General features: G+C 37.3%; 1 protein-coding gene across 7 annotated transcripts in view; it reads left to right on the top strand.

Moving 5' to 3' along the window:
* Nucleotides 1–20,929, top strand: part of TTC3 (tetratricopeptide repeat domain 3) — a 129,488-nt gene that overhangs the window by 3,480 nt on the left and 105,079 nt on the right. For 2 of the 7 annotated variants that reach the window (XM_040264095.1, XM_040264077.1), the window contains exons 2-10: nt 9,282–9,436; nt 10,390–10,432; nt 10,738–10,888; nt 11,326–11,413; nt 12,960–13,013; nt 14,006–14,126; nt 15,723–15,808; nt 17,346–17,440; nt 18,574–18,636. The exons of 2 other annotated variants lie outside the window; for them this stretch is intronic. In XM_040264095.1, coding sequence (XP_040120029.1) covers nt 9,293–9,436; nt 10,390–10,432; nt 10,738–10,888; nt 11,326–11,413; nt 12,960–13,013; nt 14,006–14,126; nt 15,723–15,808; nt 17,346–17,440; nt 18,574–18,636 — 845 coding nt within the window. In that variant the 5' untranslated portion in view covers nt 9,282–9,292. Of the gene's footprint in view, nt 1–4,812; nt 6,691–9,281; nt 9,437–10,389; nt 10,433–10,737; nt 10,889–11,325; nt 11,414–12,959; nt 13,014–14,005; nt 14,127–15,722; nt 15,809–17,345; nt 17,441–18,573; nt 18,637–20,929 lie in introns of those variants that run through there. 3 more of the 7 variants (XM_040264113.1, XM_040264103.1, XM_040264087.1) reach the window with 2 other exon arrangements.

Here is a 20,929-nt window from a genome sequence, read left to right as displayed (position 1 = left end):
CCCAATTGAAAAACTCTCCATGGAACAAAAGGATAATTTAAAATACATGCAGCTATAGTATTAGGAAACACTTTTTAAAATGCAGACACTTTCCATGTCCTCAAGAGCTGCATTTCCAATAAACTGTAATTTTTATGTTTAATTATCAGCATATATAGGGTTTCCCAGGTGATGCTAGTGGTGAAGAATCTCTTCTAATGCTGGAAGTGTAAGAGACACAGGTTCAAGCCCTGGGTAGGGCATATCCTCTGGAGGAGGGCATGGCAACCCACTCCAGTATTCTTGCCTGGAGAATCCCGTGGACAGAGGGGCCTGGCGGGCTGCTGTCTATAGGGTCACAAAGAGTGGGACACAACTGAAGTGACTTAGAGTGCACACATACACACATCAGTATATATACTAGTTATCTTTTGATGAACTCTATGCCGTAATAATTACAACATTTTAAACCAGTGATATGTCACTGTTATTTTAAAATGTTACTGTGATACTCTAGCAATTCATCCTTTGCAATTAAACTTAGGACTGAAATTTTTTAGATGTAATTTTAAAGTATGAGTGTAATCTTTAATAGCATTTATTGTGGTTCATGAGTAAAAAGAATGTTGAAGTACCACTGTGGTAAGCTATTTACTAGAAGTGGAATTGCTGGACTATGGGGGTATGAATGTTCAATTATAAAATGATACCAAATAGTTTTCTGAAGTTGTACCAGCTTATGCTTTGGTGAGCTATTTTGTCAATTTATATACTTTGATTAGCATTGTGTTAATAAGAGTTATAGTTGATCTATATCCTTTACAACACTTGTTACTTGTCAAACTTCTTAATATTTGCCAAATGGATATGAAATGTGCATTGTGGTTTTAATGTGCATTTATTGATTGTTAATGACTTTGAACATCTTTTCCTTTGTCTGTGAACCATCTATCTCCCTTTTATTCACAAAAAGGAAATTGATCGTTCACACACACACACACACAAATACCTGGTCATATCTCTCACCCACTTTTCTGTTGGGTTCTCTTTTAAAACTGTAACAGGTAACAGTAATCGTTTATTGGGTATATACATTGTAAATACCTTATTCCAGTTCGTGGTCTTTTTGCATTTTATGGTGTGTTTTGGTGAACAGAAGTTCTTAATTTCAATGTAATCTAATTGGAAATTTACAGTGCCCTGGGATCATAAAGACGTTCTCCTGTGTTTCTCTCTAAAATTTTTTAAATGATGCCTTTAACATTTAAGTTGGTAATCCATCTGGTACTGATTTTTGTAGATGGTGTGAGTTAATGATCCACATTCATTTTTCCCTCCATGTGGCTACAGTTGACCACATACCATGTATTGAATTGGCTCTCTGTTCATCAGTGATCTGAACCACCTTTTTTACATGTTTAGTTTCTATATGCATGGATCTGTTTCTGAGTCTCCTTTCTGTACCACTTGTCCACCTGTCTATCTGTTGATAGCACACTGTCATGATTATTAATGCTGTAGTTTCACCTGACATCTTGATGTCTTGGGGGCACTTGAGTCTTAGCTGTTTTTGTAAGAATCATCTTGTCATATGGCAGAAAAAGCTTTTTGGGCATGAATTGGAATGATTAAAATCAGTTTTTTTAATCTTAAAATTTTTAAGATTTTGAGGTATGTATTTGCATTTATTGAGGTTTCTAATGACTTTTGATACAGTTTTGTCAATTTTTCCTTACAGATCTAACAGTTTTTAAATGTTGATTCTGATGTTTCTAGGAGTTTTGTTGCTGTTACAAATGATGCTTTTTAGGTTCTGTTTCCTGTTTATTAATAGAAATTTATGGATTTTTTTACATTGAACTTTAGTCATCCACTCGATAAACATTTATTCTGATAGATTTTCTATAATCCTTTTGGGTTTTTTATGTGGATAATTATATCACTTGCAAATAGTGACGCTTTTGGTTCTCCTTTCCTTTCCAATTAGTTTTCCTTAATTTTTTTTTTTTCTTATTATGCTGGCACACTTCTAGATCTATGTTTGATGGATGTGATTATGGTTATTCATTAGAAGTGATTTAGAGTGAGCATACATGTTTGTTCCTGATTTTAAAAAGAATGTTTTCCCCTTAAAAATGTTTGTTATGAGTTTCTGTGGACAGTCTTTACTAAGTTAGGGAGGTCATCATTTGCCTATTTTGTCACATGCTTTTCTGCATCTGTTGACAGTATCTTGTGGATTTTCTCCTTTAATACACTAAGTGTAATGGTTCCAATTTATATATTTAAAAATTCTTAATTCTCTCTTACATTTGTTTTTAAGATAGATGTAAGTTGACCTTGATGGGTTGTCTTTTTGTGAACTGGATGAAGTTTGCTAGTATTTTATTTAGATTTTTGCATCTGTTTATGAATGAAATCACCTGTCTTTTTTTTTTTTTCTTGACTATCTTGTCTGATTTTGGTGTTCAGGTTACACTGCTTTATGCCAGGTACAGTGATTCATTTTTTTCTGTTCTCTGGACAGTTTGGATTGGAGTAACTTGTTTCTTAAAAGCTTGGTGGCATTTACCTGTGAGATCATTTGGATCTAATTTTTTGTGTGAAAAGATTGTAAATTGTTGATAAGTTAGTAGTAATTAGCAATTGAATAGTAATAGGGCTTCAGCTTTTTGGCTTTTAGTGAGTTTTGTAAATTTTATTTATTTTTTAAATTAATTTTTTTTGGAATATAGTTGATTTACAGTGTGATAAATTTTAGAAATTTGTTCTTTCAACAAATTTATTTATTTTCATCAGGTTCATGGTACTGTCTTAATTCCCATTTTAATCTTTTATTTGTAGTCATCTTCCCTTTCTCAAATTGGATATTATTTGTGTGTGACCTTTTTCATTAATTTTGCCAAAAGTTTATCTATTTTATTAATCTTGGCAGAGGATGAATTTTTGGTCTATTAATATTTTGTTCTGTTATATTTTTAGTTTTTTTCTCCTTTATGATTTGCTTCCTTTTTCTTCTTTTAGTTTATTTTGAGCATGTAAATATTTATTGATATAATCCTCACCAGAGGCACACTTTATTTTTAATTGATAAAAATAACAAAGGTTTTTCTAAACGGTTGATAAAAAAATTTTTCTTTGATTTTATTTTTTAACCTAAACTGCATGATTAGCTTACTGCTTTTCAGCCATTCCGATTTTCTTCTATAAGCATGTAAAGCTATGTAATTCCTCAGAGTTCATTTTTGCTTTATATAATATAGTTTAATTTATGCCACTTTGATTAACTTCTAAATTTAAACAAAATTAAAATTTCTATTTTGATTTCTTCTTTGACTTATGTGTTTGAGAGTTTTCTTTAAAATATGTGTTTTAAAATTTCCAAATATTTCTTCATTTTCCTTTTTGTTGTTCATTTCTTAGTTGTGTTGTCAGAGAATGTAGTGTGTATTTTTCTTAAAACATTTGTTTGTCCTTGCTTTATGGCTTTGTACATAGGGAATTATAATTGTTCTGTGTGTACTTGTGAAGAGATTATATTTCTCTAGTTATGTATCTGTTAGATCAAACTTAAAAATTGTGTTTCTGGTTGTCTATATTAATTTTCATTTGTTTGCTCTAGCATGAGAGAGATGTGTTTCAATCTTCCACTGTTACCTTCTTACAGACTCTCTGTAGTTCTATCAGTTTTACTTCTATGTATTTTGAGACTATTTTATCTGATACTTGGAAGCTAAGCATTGTTTTCCTAGTGGGTTGACGCTTTTCTGTTATGTTCTGGTTCTTCCTATGCCTAATTTTGTTTTCTTTTTTGTCTTAGGATCTGTTTTGTCTGTCCCGCCTTTCTTTTGGTGGTAGTTTACATGGATTAACCTTTTTTCTTCATTTTCCTGTCACTTTTTTTATGTCTTTAGATTTTAGGTGTCTCTTAAGAATGTATTACTAGATTTTTCTTTAATACAGTCAGATAGTTTATGATTTTTAATTGGTATTTTTAGAAGTTAGTTCAAGTCTCTTGGTAGTCAACTCTTTTTTTAATCTGCAATTAGTTTTATTTTACCCTTGTTCTTGAGAGAGAATTTTGATAGGTACACAGTTCTTAGGTTGATGCTTTGCTTTCTGTTCACGTGTAAAGATGTTATTCTACTTGTAAAGTCTGCTACCAGTTTTATTTATGGTAATTTGAAGAAAATATTATTTTTCTTCTCGCTGCATTGAATTTTCTGTCTTTGAGATTACACCTTTACATCTGAGTCTAGATAGTGATTACTTTTTATTTATCCTATTTTGAATACATGTGTTTCTTGATTCAGAATACTCTTTCATGAAGTCTAGAAGATTCTGAGCCATGTATTCTTTAAACATTTTCTCTTTGATTTTATCTACTTTCTCCTTCCCAAGATTTAAGTGGATATATGTATGTATGTATGTGTTAGCAGATCATTTATTTTTCATCTTTTATATTTTTAACTTCCTTGTGTCTTTGGCAGAACTTAAAATGCTGGATAATTTCATCAGGCACATGTTCTTTTTCATCAGTTTTCTTGACGGTGTCTAATGATCTCGTCAATCCGTCTGTTTTATTTTTAACAATTACACTTTTAATTTCTAAAAGTATCACTCCATTCTTTTTAGCTATACACAGTCATTTTTTTTGTCTCCTGTTGCTTGCTCATTTTTTGGAATCTGTAGATATTCTGTAGACTGGCGACCCCCATGTCTGATGTCCTTAGGGATCTAAATTTATTGCTTGTTTTTTCTGTTATCTCCCTCACGGTGGGTTGTCACCTCCTGTGCTTGGAGATTTTCAGTTATGAGCTCTTCCTTGATTGCTCTTTCTCTGTGGGAATTTTGAGAGTCTGAGTTGGGATACTTTCCTTCTGATAGGGCTTGTGTCAGCGTTGGCTGTGAGCTGTCTGTGGGACCCCCTTTCAGTCTCTCACTTTGCTTCTGGCCCATGGCTCCGTGTCCCATGTTGTTCTTGTCATCTTGACTGTCAGGTTCCGTTTCTAGATAGAAGTTTGTTGCTTTGGGGGGAAAAAGTGACTTTAAATGTTCCCTGTTTCTGTGAGCTCAGTAACATTAAAAAAAAATTTTAGCATCCACTTTGTTTTGCAGTCATGAAATGCCCCATTGGCTCATCATAACTGATGGGATCAGAGGTCCTTTACATTTGTATTAAATTTTTGTAGTATATTCATTTTAGTTTGTATCAGGAAAAAAATTCTGTTCTATCAAACATAAGATTTCTTGGTGATAACATATTTTCTATTAAAACAAGTTTATATCTAAGTTGAAAGTTGAGTTATTCTAAATCAAAATATTAAATAGGTAACAGCACAGTTGGCAGGTGGATTTGTCAAAGCTTTCTACTTTGGGGTGTGTGAATTTGGAAAACAGATAGGGAATAAAGATGCATTTATGTACAATGTACCGTTTGGACCCATAGTGAACCTACAGAGAGAGATCGTCAATGACCAAACTGTGAACATTGCTGTCAAAATGATGTGAGCAGGATGCTCAGGGCTTACAGAGAAGAGGTGTAAAAATAAACTTGGTGGTAGTGAGAAGTTCAGGAAATGCTTCCTGGGATCGAGTACTAAGGTCTGGTAGGCAGTCTGGTTGCAGATGAGGTTTGTTTATAAATGACAGGCAGCTGGGTAGGACTAGCTTCTACGTTATGTCATGGAGTGACTAGAGAAATGCAGGAACAGAACCACAAAAGGTCTTCCGTGCTTTCGAAGGGAGTCTGGTCTTTATTCTGAAGATAAAGAGAAGCTAGAGTTAAGTGTAAAATGTTCTGATCAGAGTTTTAGGGGATGCCAAGATCAAAGGCAAGTCACCAGTTAGGAGGCTGCTTGTTCAAGTAGTTCAGAGAAGAGATGAAGCCACAGCCAGGGCAGTGGCCCCGGGCACGAAGAGTTGTATGTGTGCTAATTTGGGTTTCCTAGAGGAGTTGAAATGGCAGGACTTTGTGGTCACTTTGGTTAGGAATATTGAAGGAGACTGGGGAGTCTAGATTGACCTCCGGATTTGGGTAACCAGGTGGCATGTAGAGCAGTTTACTGGTAACATACAGAAACAAGAAGGAACGTGGTTTCATTTGTTCTTGAGGAAAAGGATGTTTGATTTTGAACTCACTAAATCTGAGAGGCTTGTGGGACGTCTTGGTTAAGATCCAGTAGCGGTAGACAGGGAAAGTCTAGAAGTCTATGAGTTGTGACCCAGCGTGGAGGGATTTGAGAGTCTTAACTGCATTTTTAGTCATGGTTTGCTACAGTGGGTTATGAGACCATTTAAAGTACTACATAGATAGAAAATTTTTAATAGGAATATATGCTAAAATGTCTGAAAAACATAAGCTGTACTTCAAACTTATAATATCACGGGTGTTACCACTTAGGCCAAGTGAGCCCAGTAAAAAAGAAATACTAAGAAAATAAAATACATGTGACTTGTGGGAATGGCAAAAATTGTGGTGAAGCTACGCACATAATGAAAGTTCAGAAAGCGCTGTTGTAAGCCATGGGTATGGAGAGAGTGAGCATGGGAAGAAGAGAGAGTTGACCTTTGGGTGGCGGGGATTGGAGAAGAAGCGCCCATGGAGACTGAGGAAGAGCAGCCAGAAGAATAGGAGGAGGACCAGGAGAAGATGGTCTTTGGAGTCCAGATGAAGAGTTCTGAGGAGGAGGAAGTGGTCCACAGTGTCAAGTAAGTTGTAAGCTGAAAAGTGCTTTTGGACGTAGCCATTAAGGGAGACCATAGTTGGAGGCATCCCCATAGAGGATTAAATACTCATCTAGTATGTTAGTCATAGTTGATGTTCATAGCGTTTCCTATACGTCATGTGCTAGTAAACGCACCGGACATATGTTAACCGATTAGTCAAACAGGTAGTATTGCTGTCCTCATCTAATAAGTGAGGAAACAGACACCTCAAGAGGTTAAGTGACTCGTCCCAGATCACACACTCAGGAAATCGGAGAGCCAGGATTCAAGCCCAGGCAGTCTGGTTCCAGAGTCCATGCTGTTAACCACTATGCCGCATTGCCTCTCTGGTTAAAACAATAGAAAATAACCCTAACACAAATGCCGTGATTACGGTGCGGTGGGTGTAGGGCGTGGTATTGGCGAGCTCTGCCAGGCTGGGGCTGACCAGCGTGGTGTCACAGTGGCCCAGTCTGCCCCACATGAGCACGTTAACTGTATCCAATGCTGTGCCGGTGATGCGTGGGCTGTGACAGACAGTTCTTGGCTCTTTCTGTATTTATATACAAAAAACACTTGTTAAGAAAAATGAGTTTAAACATGTATGTATTTCCCAGAATAGCATATGTCCCATATCATGTGCCATACTTTGGGTGCTAAAACTACTTTTTATTTTTTTCAGTCATTGTTTGCTTTTGGAGTTAAATTCTCTAAATGGGAACTACTGGTCACCCAGAACAGGTCAGAAGGTTCCAGACACTGTAGTTACCCAGTCTACTGGAAAAGATCAGTAACGACTTCACTAAAACGCTTCCCTTGAATGGTGGAAGTGGAAGCCCAATATTAGGAAACTGAAAATGAAGGAGAATGGAGGATTTGAATGGGAGGAAGAAAAGCATTCTTGATGAAGGTGAAAAACGTCTGTGGTAGGAGACCGGGGAGACCTGAGCCGTGATGACTCTTGGCTGTGGTCAGCAAGGAGCTGATCAGTTACAGATTTAGAAACTGGTTTAGACCTGGGCAGTGATCCAAGATGTGGCCTTGTGAACGAAGGCTTAGGTGAGGAGGGCAGCAAAGTGCACTTTAGTTGAGGAGGTGGTCGCGCCCCAAGGGTTGGGTCCTGAAGGGCTGTCCCTGCGCACCTTCGTGTGACTGGAGTGCCGACCAGAGGAGAGAGGGGAGCAGCGTGAACGGTTGCTGGTGTTCTTGAGCGCGACATCAGCCAGGAGGCAGCTACACCCATGACAGGGAGACGCAGACCTGGTGACTCACAGCGCTTGAGAGGAGACCGTGGATCCGAAGACCTAGATTTGATTCCCCCCAAGCTTGGTGATCTTGGGCAGATTAGTTTTGCTGTGAATGTTTTCATCTGTACAGTGACGATGGTGATACTTGTACCTGCAGAGAGTTGCTGTGAGGATTGATGAGATGGTGCACGCAAAATGCTTGGCACATCGTGTGACAAATGGTACCAACAGTTTGCTACGAAGGTGGTTATTGTTCTTCACTTCTGATATTGTGAGGTGGTTGTACAGCAAGTGGAACATGAGAAGGATTAATTAAAGAGACAGAGGTGTTTTCCAAGGGCTGATGGTGGTCTTGCTTAGGAAAAAAGAAACTTGGTTTATCCTAACAATAGTGGGATAGTAGTGGTGAAGTGAAAGTTTAAAAAGCACTGTTAATAATGGTGCTGGTGATGCTCGAAGAGAAAAGTCATTCTTTGGACAAGAGTTAGAAGTAATAAAATACTGAGTTATTTTCAGTGATAGTTAGGTTTTGTACCAGTTCTCTGACAGCTATACCTTTTTATGACTGAACTTTCTTCAGGAAAAAAAACTTGAGTCTGCAACTCCAGCGCCCTGTCCCCCCATTGAAATAGTTATTTTAAAAATGTGGTTGTTGGTAACGTGAGGAGTTTGCCCACTGTTGCAGTCTAGCAGTGCTGACCTGCGTTGCAGTAGTTTAGAGAATTAGGAGCAGCGAGTGCTGGGAAGGTCTGGATGCGGCTGTAGGAATTAAGAAGTGGGCACGCTCTCCCTGTACCGCTTCAGCTCTGCCCCTGTGCCCAGGACAGAAACACACAGTGTGGTCTGGATAGGAAGCCTTTATTTCAGTGGATCAAGATTTAGTTCTAGCCAGGAGGTGGAGAATGTTGCAAGAGTTTGTGTAAGATGAAATGATGTATTTCATAGATACAGTGAAAGCAGATGGAGTTAAAGGGCAGCGGTGGAAGATGTCTTTTGTTCACTTATTGAACTCATTATTTGAGGCCTTAGCACATGCTAGGAGCATACAAAGATGAAATAAGCTGCCCTTAATTATCTACCATCTAAAGGAGACATGTAAACAGTTAAATTCAGGGATGGTGACTCTTTGAACCTAAAGAAAAGAAATAGATGGAACTGATGCTTGAGAGTCAGGGGAGACTAGCAAATGAGGGTGAGACTCTTCCAGAGCTCAGTGTTCTCATCAGAGTTGCTTCCTGGAGGCATAAGTTCCAAGTATTTATCAAACATACCATAGAAGCTAGGAAAACTGCTTCTCATCATCTCAAATGATTTCATTGTTGATTTGAGTTTGTGTTGTGTCCTTAGGGTGGTGTACCATGGCCGATTTTGCCCAGGGAAGTTTTGCGGTAGCAGATTATGCCTTGTTAGAAGATTGCCCTTATGTGGACGATTGTGTTTTTGCCCCTGAGTTTATGTCCAGTGATTATGTTCGTGTAACTCAGCTTTACTGTGATGGAGTGGTAAGTATATTTCTTAACTCTTTTTTTCTTGGCCTTATTGCACCATATGCCAGATCTTAGTTCCCCAACCAGGGATTGAACACATGACCTCTGCATTGGATGTACAGTCTTAACCACTGGACTGTCAGGGAAGTTCCCTTAACTTTCTGTTTTTAATATGATGTCTTCTTAAAGTTTTTTTTTTTAATTAAGATATAATTGACATGACATTAGTTTCAGATGTACAACATAATGATTCAACATATGTATATATTGTGAGATCAACACAGTAAGTCCAGTTAACGTCCATCACTACAACATAGTTACACATTTTCTCCTTCTCGTGAGAACCTTAACGATTTCGTGTGCTACTTGAAATTTTACAGGGAGGTTTGTATAGTTTCTGCAAAGGTCATTTCAGATCAGAGAGTAAGCAGTGCCTCACCAGGGGTCCTGTGCAGTGCTGCTGAAAGCTTGTTTTCTGCCTGGAGGTGAGCAGGGCTCTCAGGGGAGACCCATAGAAACAGACTGGGGGAAACCCTGTGAAAAAAGGCTGAAAGACACACCGGTTGAAGATGTGTTCAAAGTGTGTAAGTAAATGTCCCGAAAGTTTTTAGTTTAGTACTGATTACCCTTATGTCAAGAGCTGGGGGCTTCCCTGGTGGTCCAGTGGTTAAGGGTCCACTTGCCAGTGCAGGGGACATGGGTTCGATCCCTGTTCCAGGGAGATCTCACCTGCTGTGGGGCAGCTAAGCCCACATGCCACAGCTGCTGAAGCCTGGGCACCTTAGAGTCTGTGCTCTGCCAGAGGAGCCACTGCGAAGAAAAACCTGTGCACCACAACTAGAGAAAAGTGTGCGTGCAGCAGTGGAGACCCAGTGCAACCAAAGTAAATAAATAAAGTTTAAAGAAATCGAGAACTGCACTTCTGCATGTTACCAGATACAAATCGAAAGATTTCTTTTCCTTTTTAGGGTAGACAGTATAAAGATTATACCCAAACTGAGGGAAACTTAGGTGAGTACATTGATATTTTAATTTTGTTGAAACAACTTCTATAGGATGTTCATTCATTCACATCAACATAATAGACTTATGTATCTTTAAGAGAATTTATTCTTTGCTGTTCTTTTTCACTAGAAATTTAAAAATCCTTTGTTAAATTGTTTTAGCTAGATATTCTTAACATCCGACAGATTCAGATATTTTATCCATTCATTTCTTACCTTTCCATATCCATTTTTGTCTTTTCCCTTAACAGTGTTGATTCATTCCAAAACAAGGCACAAAGTATTAATTTAAAACTTTTTTTTTTTATTAAGAATTTGACATCTGCACTATGTGGTGTAGCAAACCTGTTTCTGTCCTGCAAGATTACTGTGATGCCATTAAAGTCCACATCTTCTGGCCACTTCTGTTTCAACGTCAGCAGAGCTCTATAATAACACGGATGCACTCCTGTGTAAGGACCAGGTGAGTTACTGTCTGTTAAACCATTCTGTATGAACAGTGGTAAGCGTGTTGCCTTACCACTGAGGGATGCCAAGTACAATGGAAGGCTTATGTCTCCTTCTTATATACTGTTCAACTCTACTTTTGTTTAATAGAGTGGAAAAAGTTAATATTGGGATTTGGATATGAATGAATAATCTTGGTGACTTAATGAAATTGAAGAGCATTAGTTAAGGAAGAAATAATATACTTGTTCATAAATATCAGCATTATAATACAGAAGAAAGAATAAGGTATAATATTTTGTCTGCTTAATAAATAACTTGTAATTACCTAGAGGAAAGAAACAGAATTTTTATTACAGTAGTTTAAATTGAAGTATAACACAGTCAAGTGTAAAATTTAATAAATTTTTATATATGAAAACATAGTTTTTAAAAAATAAATTTATCTTTAAGTGGTTCTCATGCTTGTGAGATAAGTTTGAAGAAGTTACAGCAGCTTGAGCTGATGGAAGATATTGTGGATTTGGCAAAGAAAGTTGTGGTAAGTGATAGAATGTATATCCCACCCCCCTATTTCAAGAATATAAGTATTTATATGGTATCAGGCCCATGCTACTAATTTATAGTGGCTAACAGGAATGGTTTTAGTTTTGGTTAACCTGAGCTTACTTTGCCAACAAAGGTCCCTATAGTCAAAGCTATGGTTTTTCCAGTAGTCATGTATGGATGTCCCAGATTTAGACTATAAAGAAAGCTGAGTGCTGAAGAATTCATGCTTTTGAATTCTGGTGTTGGAGAAGACTCTTGCGAGTCTCTTTAGACTGTAAGGAGATCCAACCAGTCCATCCTAAAGGAAATCAGTCCTGAATATTCATTGGAGGACTGATGCTGAAGCTCTGGTATTTGGCCACCTGATGCAAAGAACTGACTCATTGGAAAAGACCCTGATGCTGGGAAAGATTGAGGGCAAGAAGAGAAGGGGACGAAAGAGGGTGGGATGATTGGATGGTATCACTCATTCAATGGACATGAGTCTGAACAAACTCCGGGAGATAGCGAAGGACAGGGAAGCGTGGCACGAGGCAGTTCATGAAGGTTGCAAAGAGTCGGACACAACTGAGCTACTGAGCACAGCACAGCACAACCTGAGCTTATTCTGGTATGCATGAGTTCATGCTGTGTATTTCAGAGGTTAGGTAGATGGCTGTTTTCATGGTTCTGATGTGACATGATGAGAACCAGGCTGGCTCCATTTCTTTAAAGAATAGAAATTAGAATTTGTCACCAATGAAAGTGTGCTCCTGGTTCACAGAAACCTTTGTCACAGGTTCTGAAAGTGACAGGTTCTTTCTTGTAACATAAAATCATGTCATTGTCACCACCACCACAACAAATATTTTTTCTTTGGGATAAACTTTATCATGTCAGATTTGAGGAGTTATCTGTGTACTACACTGAAAGGTTTTTTTTTTTTTTTCCTTGAAAGCCATTAATAACTTATTTCATTTGGTTATGGGGCCAAGTGTTTTTCTGTTCTTGCAAATTCTGATTGCAAACTTAAATTTAGAAAGGGCGTTCTAATATTTATTTCCTATAGATGATCCTTTGCAATAATTTATATAAGCCAATAAATTTTATAAAAAGATTTTTAGGTATAATAAACTTTAAAATCAGTACATCTAAAAGTTACACTAAATCATTTTATTATTAGAACCCTGTGTAAGACTGTTTTTGACTTGACTCAGGGTCCTTAGGACGTCAGTTGGGCATGATACTGCTCTGTACATACAGTGGTTTTTAGTTGTTCAGTTGTGTCCAACTCTTTGCGACCCCATGGACTGTAGCCCACCAGGCTCCTCCGTCCATGGGATTTCCCAGGCAAGAATATTGGAAATGATTCCCATTTCCTTCTCCAGGGGATCTGCCTGACTCAGGGATCTCCTGCTTGGCAGGCAGATTCTCTACTACTGAGCCACCTGGAAAGCCCTGTACATCCAGTAGTATTTCTAAAATGTAGAATTTTTTTTATTCACTAGAAAATTAAAGTATAATTGGCCAAATAAAAAAATGTTTTTTCTGTTTTGCAGAATGATACATTCTTTATCGGAGGCTTATTGAGAATTGGCTATAAAATAGAGAATGTAAGTGTCAACATGAGAATCCAGCACTGTGAATAAGTGGCAGTTATTCATATGTAGCATTTAGTCGTATGGATTTCTTTATTTTGCCTGAGCAGTCTCCTTATTTGGGTGGTTTGAATCATTTTCATTTTTCCCCCCATAGCTTTTTTTTTTTTTGGCAATTTGATTGTTTTTTCTTTTATTTATCTGGCATATATTCTATCCCAAATGAAATTACTAGGTCCCTGGTGTGGACATTTTTCGGTATACGATTACTGAATAGTCTCATTTTGTGGGATCTTGGTTGCTCGGCCAGGGATTGAACCTGGGCCCTCAGCAGTGAGGCTGCAGAGTCCTGACCACTGGACTGCCAGGGAATTTCTGACAGATACATGTTTGCCTTAAGCCTGACACCAGCATTGATAACTCCACTATTTCTGAAGTCTTTTCAGACATTGGAAGTATGATAACATTTCTGTGAACCCTTGACCCTTGATGAAGGTCATTGCACTGAGTGCTCGTTTGTCCAGCTGTGCACTCCTCTTGTTGTGTATATGCTTATTCTTCTCTATGCCACAGACCATTTAAAATACATGGTACCTTTGGTAACCTTAATCTGTACCTTTAATTTTGAGGTAAGGATGGAAGTCCTTGAGTAGATGAGACCTGAGAACCCTCGTTCACCTTTGTTACTGGACTCTCCTGCTCCTCAGGGCAGTCTCTGGCCAGGTTGTAGACCTCAGCTTCCTGTTCTGCAATCACTGCAGCAGCATTTTTGAGCTCTGAGGGTGGCCTGAGGTTCCCTGAAGATGTAACATATGTGAGTCTATGGTCTCTGTTAACTTGTGCGCTGGGGCCTAGCTATTCTAGGTTGCATACCAGAGTAATGAAAATACAGAGTTTTCCAAGGTTTTATTAAGAATCTGAAATGCTATATAAGAGAAATTTATAATACCACATGTAAACTTATAATTAATACATAAATGACATTTTCACTCCTCTTTTTGAAACAGAAAATCTTGGCAATGGAAGAAGCTTTGAATTGGGTAAAATACACAGGCGATGTAACAATTTTATCTAAATTAGGAGCAGTTGACAATTGTTGGCGTATGTTAAGTATTTTCTTTACTGAATGTAAGTATAAATGCTTTAAATTGTTACTTGACTTAGTTTTATAAAGGTGTTATTTTGGAAAGTAGAATGGATGGCTATGTGATTTCGTGTTTATCTTAGGATTTTTAAACATGTTTTTTCTCTTGTGCATAAGAAAAAAGACTGAATAAGAGAACTTTAACTCTGTAGTTAATTTTATTCTGTATTTCCTGTATTGATGATTTGTGTGCCTATATGTTTTTTTAAACATCCTACCAAGTGGATGCTATGAGTTCTTATATATAATACCCAAAGAAAGACTCCACACTGGGGTTCATGTATTTTCATTTATAAGAGAAATAAGTAACGGAGCTAAGGCCATAATTTTCATTTTTCTGATAATTGTTACTTTTATGTATGATAAAACTGCCTTATATATTTTTTACCTTGTGAAATATTTTTCTCTAAAGCATTTGAATGTTAGCAGTGTTTTTATAGGGATCTTGAAACAGGAAGTGTTTGACTCTTTAGTTGATGGTGACTGGTTATTTGCCATTTCCACTGAGTAGAGGGTATACTTTGTACTCTTGACCTGGGTGTTAGAAATTAAGTTTAAATATGAAGACATGTTTTCCTGATATTTATTAGATGCTGGGCTGTATAACATGAGTAGAGGTGGTTCTCTCTGTTGTTTTGGAAGCCTTTAATTATAGGCTAGATTTTATGATGAAATTAGACGACCAGTATCATGTACTGGGCGTCTGTGTGGACTTGTTTCTGAGTCTTTCTGTGTTCTCTCTTCTTTATAATAACCCTGCAAGGTAGCTGCTGTGATCCTATTTTAGAAATGAGTAAACTTTGAGAGGTTAAATGATACTTCTTTTGTCTGTTAATTAGTAGAACCTAGATAAGAAGTTAGGTCTCTCTGATCCCAAAGTTCAGGTTTTTGTTCTATAATCTTATTCTGTCCCCATCATCTTCTGAAATTCTTCAGTGTTAAGTTTTACGTACTACTTTTGCTTTGGAAATGAACATGTTTGGCTGGAGGCATAACTATAGTTTTGTTGCAATAAAATTATTATTTACTACTTATTAATAAAATCTTGTTTATGGAACAGCTTAAAATATAGAAAATGAGGTCTTGTAAACTTTCAACATAAATGTTGGTTATTACTTGCTGCATTTGAATTAGTTTATTACATTTTTATGAGAACGTTTCAAAAAATGTCTGATTTTGACTTGAGAGTTATAATGTTGAAATAAGACATTAAAAATTTTTTTTAATACTAAATATATTTTAGAAAGTAGTTTCCCAGGCTTTTGTTTTCAGAAATTTTAGTTGAATTTTGTGCTGGGTACACTGTAGCTCAGTGTTATTAAATTGACTTGAGTACTTATGAGGCCTGTTTGGAATGTGTTACAACAGAGCACTGTTAACTACAGTTAGAACTAGAGTAATACTAAGCTGGAAATAAGACCAATTAGATTGATGGCAAGCAATGAATTGAATGTTTTCTAAAACAGTTTATCAGTTGTTTAACTTTACAGACTCACCTACCTAGCCTAAGAGTGAGAATATTAACAATACCATTTATTTTAATAAATTTTTTCTCACTCTCTCCTAAAAATAACATTTAGACAAGTATCACATAACTAAAATTGTAACAGAAAACTGCAGTTTGCTTGAAGAATTTAAAACTCAAAGTTGTGCGGAGTGTCTAGAGGTGAGAATAAATATTTATTTGTAAGTATATTTTGAGATTTGCTTGTTAGAACTTTTATTAATATTCAGGGGAAAGTTCAGTATTGGCTCAGATGGTAAAGAATCCGCCTGCAATATAGGAGACGTGGGTTCAATCCCTGGGTTGGGAAGATCCCCTGGAGGAGGGCATGACAAGTCACTTCAGTATTCTTGTCTGGAGAATCCCCATGGTCAGAGGAGCCTGGCAGGCTACAGTCCACAGGGTCGTGAAGAGTCGGACACAACTGAGCAACTAAGCACGCAGCACATCTGAATATAAGGAGAACTCCTATAGAATTTGATAACATATTTGAGAGAAATTTTTAATAAATTTTGATTGGAATTGGTTTTGGAAGAGGAAGACATCTTGATCAGAATTTTAAAATTTTTTAAATTTTAATTTACTTATTTTAGGCTGCACGGGTTGCTGCGTGGGCTTTCTATGGTTGTGGCGAGCAGGCTTCTCATTGCAAACCACAGGCTTCAGTGCCTGTCTAAGGCAAACAGAGGGTGTGCAGGTTTCAGTAGATGCAGCGGGTGGACTTCCGTAGTTGTGGTTCACGGGCTCTGGAGTGCAGGCTCACCTGTTGTGGCACATGGGCTTGGTTGCCCCTAGGCACATGGGATCTTCCCAGACCAGGAACTAACCAGTGTCCCCTGCATTGGGAGATGGATTCCCAACCTCTGGACAACCAGAGAAGTCCCAGAATTTTATGTTAAAGATTTAAACTGAAGCTTGATTTTTTAAAATTTAAAAGGCTTTTAATTAATTGAAAGAGTATGATTTTCTTTGGGACCAGCTTTGTTGACATGTAATTCATATGTCATACAGTTTACTCAGAGAAAATAAGATTTTAAAAACTAAATTTTTAGAAAAGGATTTAGGAAATTATTTTTCTATTCATGATATAATCCAATAAATAATAGTTTGTTTATTTTGACAATTTGAATGTTTCTGTTGAACTTTTAGTTATAGCTATAGCATATTTGATTTCATGCCCTTCTTTTCCTGCGTTTTGTTTTTATTTCATCTTTGCTAACTTTGTCACCTCATTTTTTGAGGGGCAATTAGTCTAATCAACATTTCCTATATATTATTGATGTATATATTTTTTAAGCTCTCACGTTTATTGAATGGTATCACATTTTCTAGCCTAAAATTAAAATTCTGCCTTGAATCTATTTTTTTTTCCTGCTATGCAGGCATAATGTATGTTTAAAAGTGGACCTGCCAAATATGGTACACAGGGGATTAATTGTTCATATTATTCATAATGTAGTGGTTTTGTTTGCTTTTTAATATTCCTTTTAACAAAGTTAGCCCTGAGTCATTAGAGACAGGCTTCTTTAAATGTGTATGCCAAAACATTGGGTACTGAATTCTCAATTTCTACATAAGTAATCCCCCAGATTATTTTTGACTTCTAAGATAAAAACCCAGAATCATTTTCCCTAGGTTTTTGGGTTCCTGATTCTTTTTGAATGTAATTGATGAATCTTCTTTTACTTTGATTTCTCAGCAAGGAGAACTAATGAAAATGAAAGGAAATGAAGAGTTTTCCAAAGAAAGATATGATATAGCTATTATCTATTACACCAGAGCCATTGAATGTAGGTAAGAGCAAAATGGAATATTGAGACCCTTTCTATGTGGCAGATCACGTTAGAGTGCTAGTCAGTATGAAAGAAACACAAGATGAGGAACTGGAGAGTATCTTCAGTTTGCTATGCAGAATGTTTTCTCACCCGTAGGTATAAGAAACATGAGGTGAACTGAATAGATGAACTTAAGTTATATAACTTAAGCCTGTTAGGCAAAATTTTGAATTTGCTTCTATCCTGCCCCAGTTTGTTCCCAGGCTTTCCAGTACAGAGTCATCTATTTTTTCTTGGACTCATTTTCCCTTCTTCTAATAACTTCCAAATTATTGACTGATAAGAAAGAATTAGTTACTAATTCTTTACTAATTAGTTAACTAGTTACTAGATGTCACCCATTCAGGGATTTGTGGTTTCTATGAGGGGACTTTTAAAGGATAAAAGTTGGGATTGTTGAGAGAATATATGTGTTCTACCTTATCTTCTGTTTGCCCAGCTGCTAGAATTTTGTAGCATTCTTACACATGTACCTCACTTGGTTCTTCCTGACATCTTTGCTGGGCCATCTAATACTGTAGCAGCCTTAGGAGGGTGTGCTATAGACAGCTGCTCTCTTTCTATATGTACCCATCTCCACAGGGAATGAGTGAACCTAGGTAGCAGACCACATCTGAAAGGTTGCCTGTCTGTCCTAGGAAGAGGTGGAGATAATATAGGTGGAATAAGATAAAACCAAATGGGGCAAAGCTTGAAGTCACGCTATTTAAATTACTGTTGCAGTTTACAGATGTCCTTTGTCAAGGTTCTGACTTACATAAAAGTGTTCTGTCCTCTACAGTGACAACATGCTTGTAGTTCGCTAGATTTTTAATGTCTCATTTGATCCTTTCAGCAGCCCCTACAGTGCAACAGAAAAAGTAGAACTTTTAGACTTCATTTTGAATACAGAGAAGTTGAGTTGATTTGAACAAGCCTCAGGAAGTGAAGGAACCAGGACTTAGCCAGTTAGGACTCCAAATCCTATATTCATTTCTGCTCTGCCAAACAGATATGAAGGTTTTGAAAATTTTTTCTTGCCTTATGGCTTCTGTGTTATGTTTTTGTTTTAAATGTAATATTCTTTACTGATGAAACACTGTTTTTTTAAAGGCCTGAAAATCACCTGCTTTACGGTAACCGAGCTCTTTGTTTTCTTCGTACTGGACAATTCAGGTCAGTTGCTTAGAGTGCTTAATCACTCAGCTGTTATGCTAAATACCTATATTTGAGAAATATTTCTGTTTGCAGTTAAAAAATGCAAGAAAATCCTTCAGTAGTTCTTTGGCAGAAATAATTAAATGGTTAAAGAGAGCTCTGTAGGCTTTATATATAATAACAGCAATGACAGAAACAGTGATTTTTTTTGTTAAGAGTGGATAGCATATGCTTTGCTTTATTTTAAGCACTTCATGTAGGTTGTCTAATTCTCAACAACATGTTTAATAGGGCTTCCCAGGTGGCTCAGTGGTAAAGAATCCGCCTGCCAGGGCAGGAGATGTGGGTTCAATCCCTGGACTGGGAAGATCCCCTGGAAGAGGAAATGGCAACCCACTCCAGTGTTTTTACCTGGGAAATCCTATGGACAGAGAAGCCTGGCGGGCTACAGTCCATGGGGTTACAGAGAGTCAGGCACAACTGAGCGACTTGGTGTATTTAATAGGTAGATAATGTTATTTTCCATATTTTACGCATGGATAAGCTCATACCATTAGTAATTGTGAATTTTGTTTTACCCTGCTCCACTTTTTTTCAGGCTGTGATGTAGTGATGCCAAGATTCAAACACAGCTCTTACCTGATTATTCATAATCTATGTTTATAACACCTATAATATATTACCTTATTTTGCTCTTAGCTAATCTGTATAGTTCTGGAAGAATTCTTGCTGTATTTGTTTCCTCTGTATTAGTATGAATAAAACTAAGTAAATGTCCTTCATAAGGGAAAGAAAGGTTTAATGATTTAACTATGAGAGTGAAATTATAGTTAGTTCCTCATGTTGAACTGAGCTTGTATTTATTAGTTGAGAAAGATTGTTGACAGTGCTCCCATGATTTTATTGTCTCTCAGCTTATAGTTTTTAGAACTTAAATATTAAGCATGAATGTTGAGCAGTGTAGACTGTTACATTTAACTCTGTCTTACAGGATTGTTTTAGGAATACATCCATTCAGTAGAAAAATACTAAAAACTAACTATAAAAAACCACGTTAGAGGCTGGGATCCTCAGAATAAAGCTGCGTAGGCATAAGGTCCTGCTTAGTTATTAGTTATAATTCCTATTTGCATCTTGCCTTTCTGTTGCCAAAAATAAAAAGAGGATACCTGGCAAGTTATAGAATTCTCACTATACATGAAGAAAGAGCACACCAGTTTCTCAGGGGAAACGGTTTTCCTGATGTTTGGTTCTGGAAGAAATTTCTTCTATGGTTTACAAGTAATATGAACTGAGTGATGGGGTAGAGAACAGTCTCAGCAGGATTCCTGTTCAGAGCAAAAGAAACACACCCTGAGAGTGCAGTTTTGGTTTTCATCAGTAGTTTTTCAAATTAAGGTTCTTATAAGAGCAGAGAGTCTGCTATCAGTTGTTTTTCAGGGAGAGTACTTACATTGGAGTGTGGGAGGTGGGAGTGGGGAGTATGGTGTATTCCAAGTATACAATTTTCAAAAATAACATTTATGTTTTTCTTTTATTATAAACAGAACACTTTCTCATGGTAGAAAATTTGGAAAATACAAGAGTTTAAAAAGAAGAAAATAAAAAATCACCTCCTCGGAGAATACCGCTGTATTAACGTTATGCAGCTTTTAAATGGCTTAAGCCGTGGATAACCGAGGCTATCTAGTCTAGAGGAATGGATGGGCTTGACACAGTCTTCCATCAGTACCACTGTCCTCAACTGGTTCTGGCAAGAAATGGGCTGCACATGTCTTTAGGTTACTGCCTCTGGCTAGGTCCAGACTTGCAGATATCCTGTGCTGTTTGAAGGCCGTTCTGTATGCTCTTAAGGTGAATAGGTTGGCTGGCAACTTGACTAGCCTCTTGTGAAAATCAAGGCACCTGTCTGAAACTTTAGAGTGGGTTGAAGGTCATCCCCTCTGCATAGGGGATCCCTTGGAGCTGAGAGGCAAATGAGGGGTTTCTGCCTTCTTTTGTGAGTATTCAATGCTAGACACTCAAGCAGCAGCCTGCTGAAACTCTGCTCTGAAGGAGGTGCATCGAAGAAAAATACGGAAGCCAGGTAGCCTGGTGAGGTCAAGGTCAAGAGTAGGGTTGTGCATCCATCCTTGTACCTCCCAGCTGACGGTCTAGCTTTGTGGGTCAACTCCATAGCACTTTCCTGTAGAGGCAGGTCAGCAGCATTTCCTTGTTAGGCAGTCGCCAGTATGTGCTGGATGCTTGTTTAATGTCAGAAGCATGATGCCTCCTTGGTTTTACTGGTGTTTCCCACCTCATTCACTATTTA

This window comes from Oryx dammah, unplaced genomic scaffold (genome assembly GCF_014754425.2).
Source record: "Oryx dammah isolate SB20612 unplaced genomic scaffold, SCBI_Odam_1.1 HiC_scaffold_2, whole genome shotgun sequence".
Classification (NCBI taxonomy): Eukaryota; Metazoa; Chordata; class Mammalia; order Artiodactyla; family Bovidae; genus Oryx; species Oryx dammah.
This window is presented reverse-complemented; position numbering and strand designations above follow the sequence as displayed.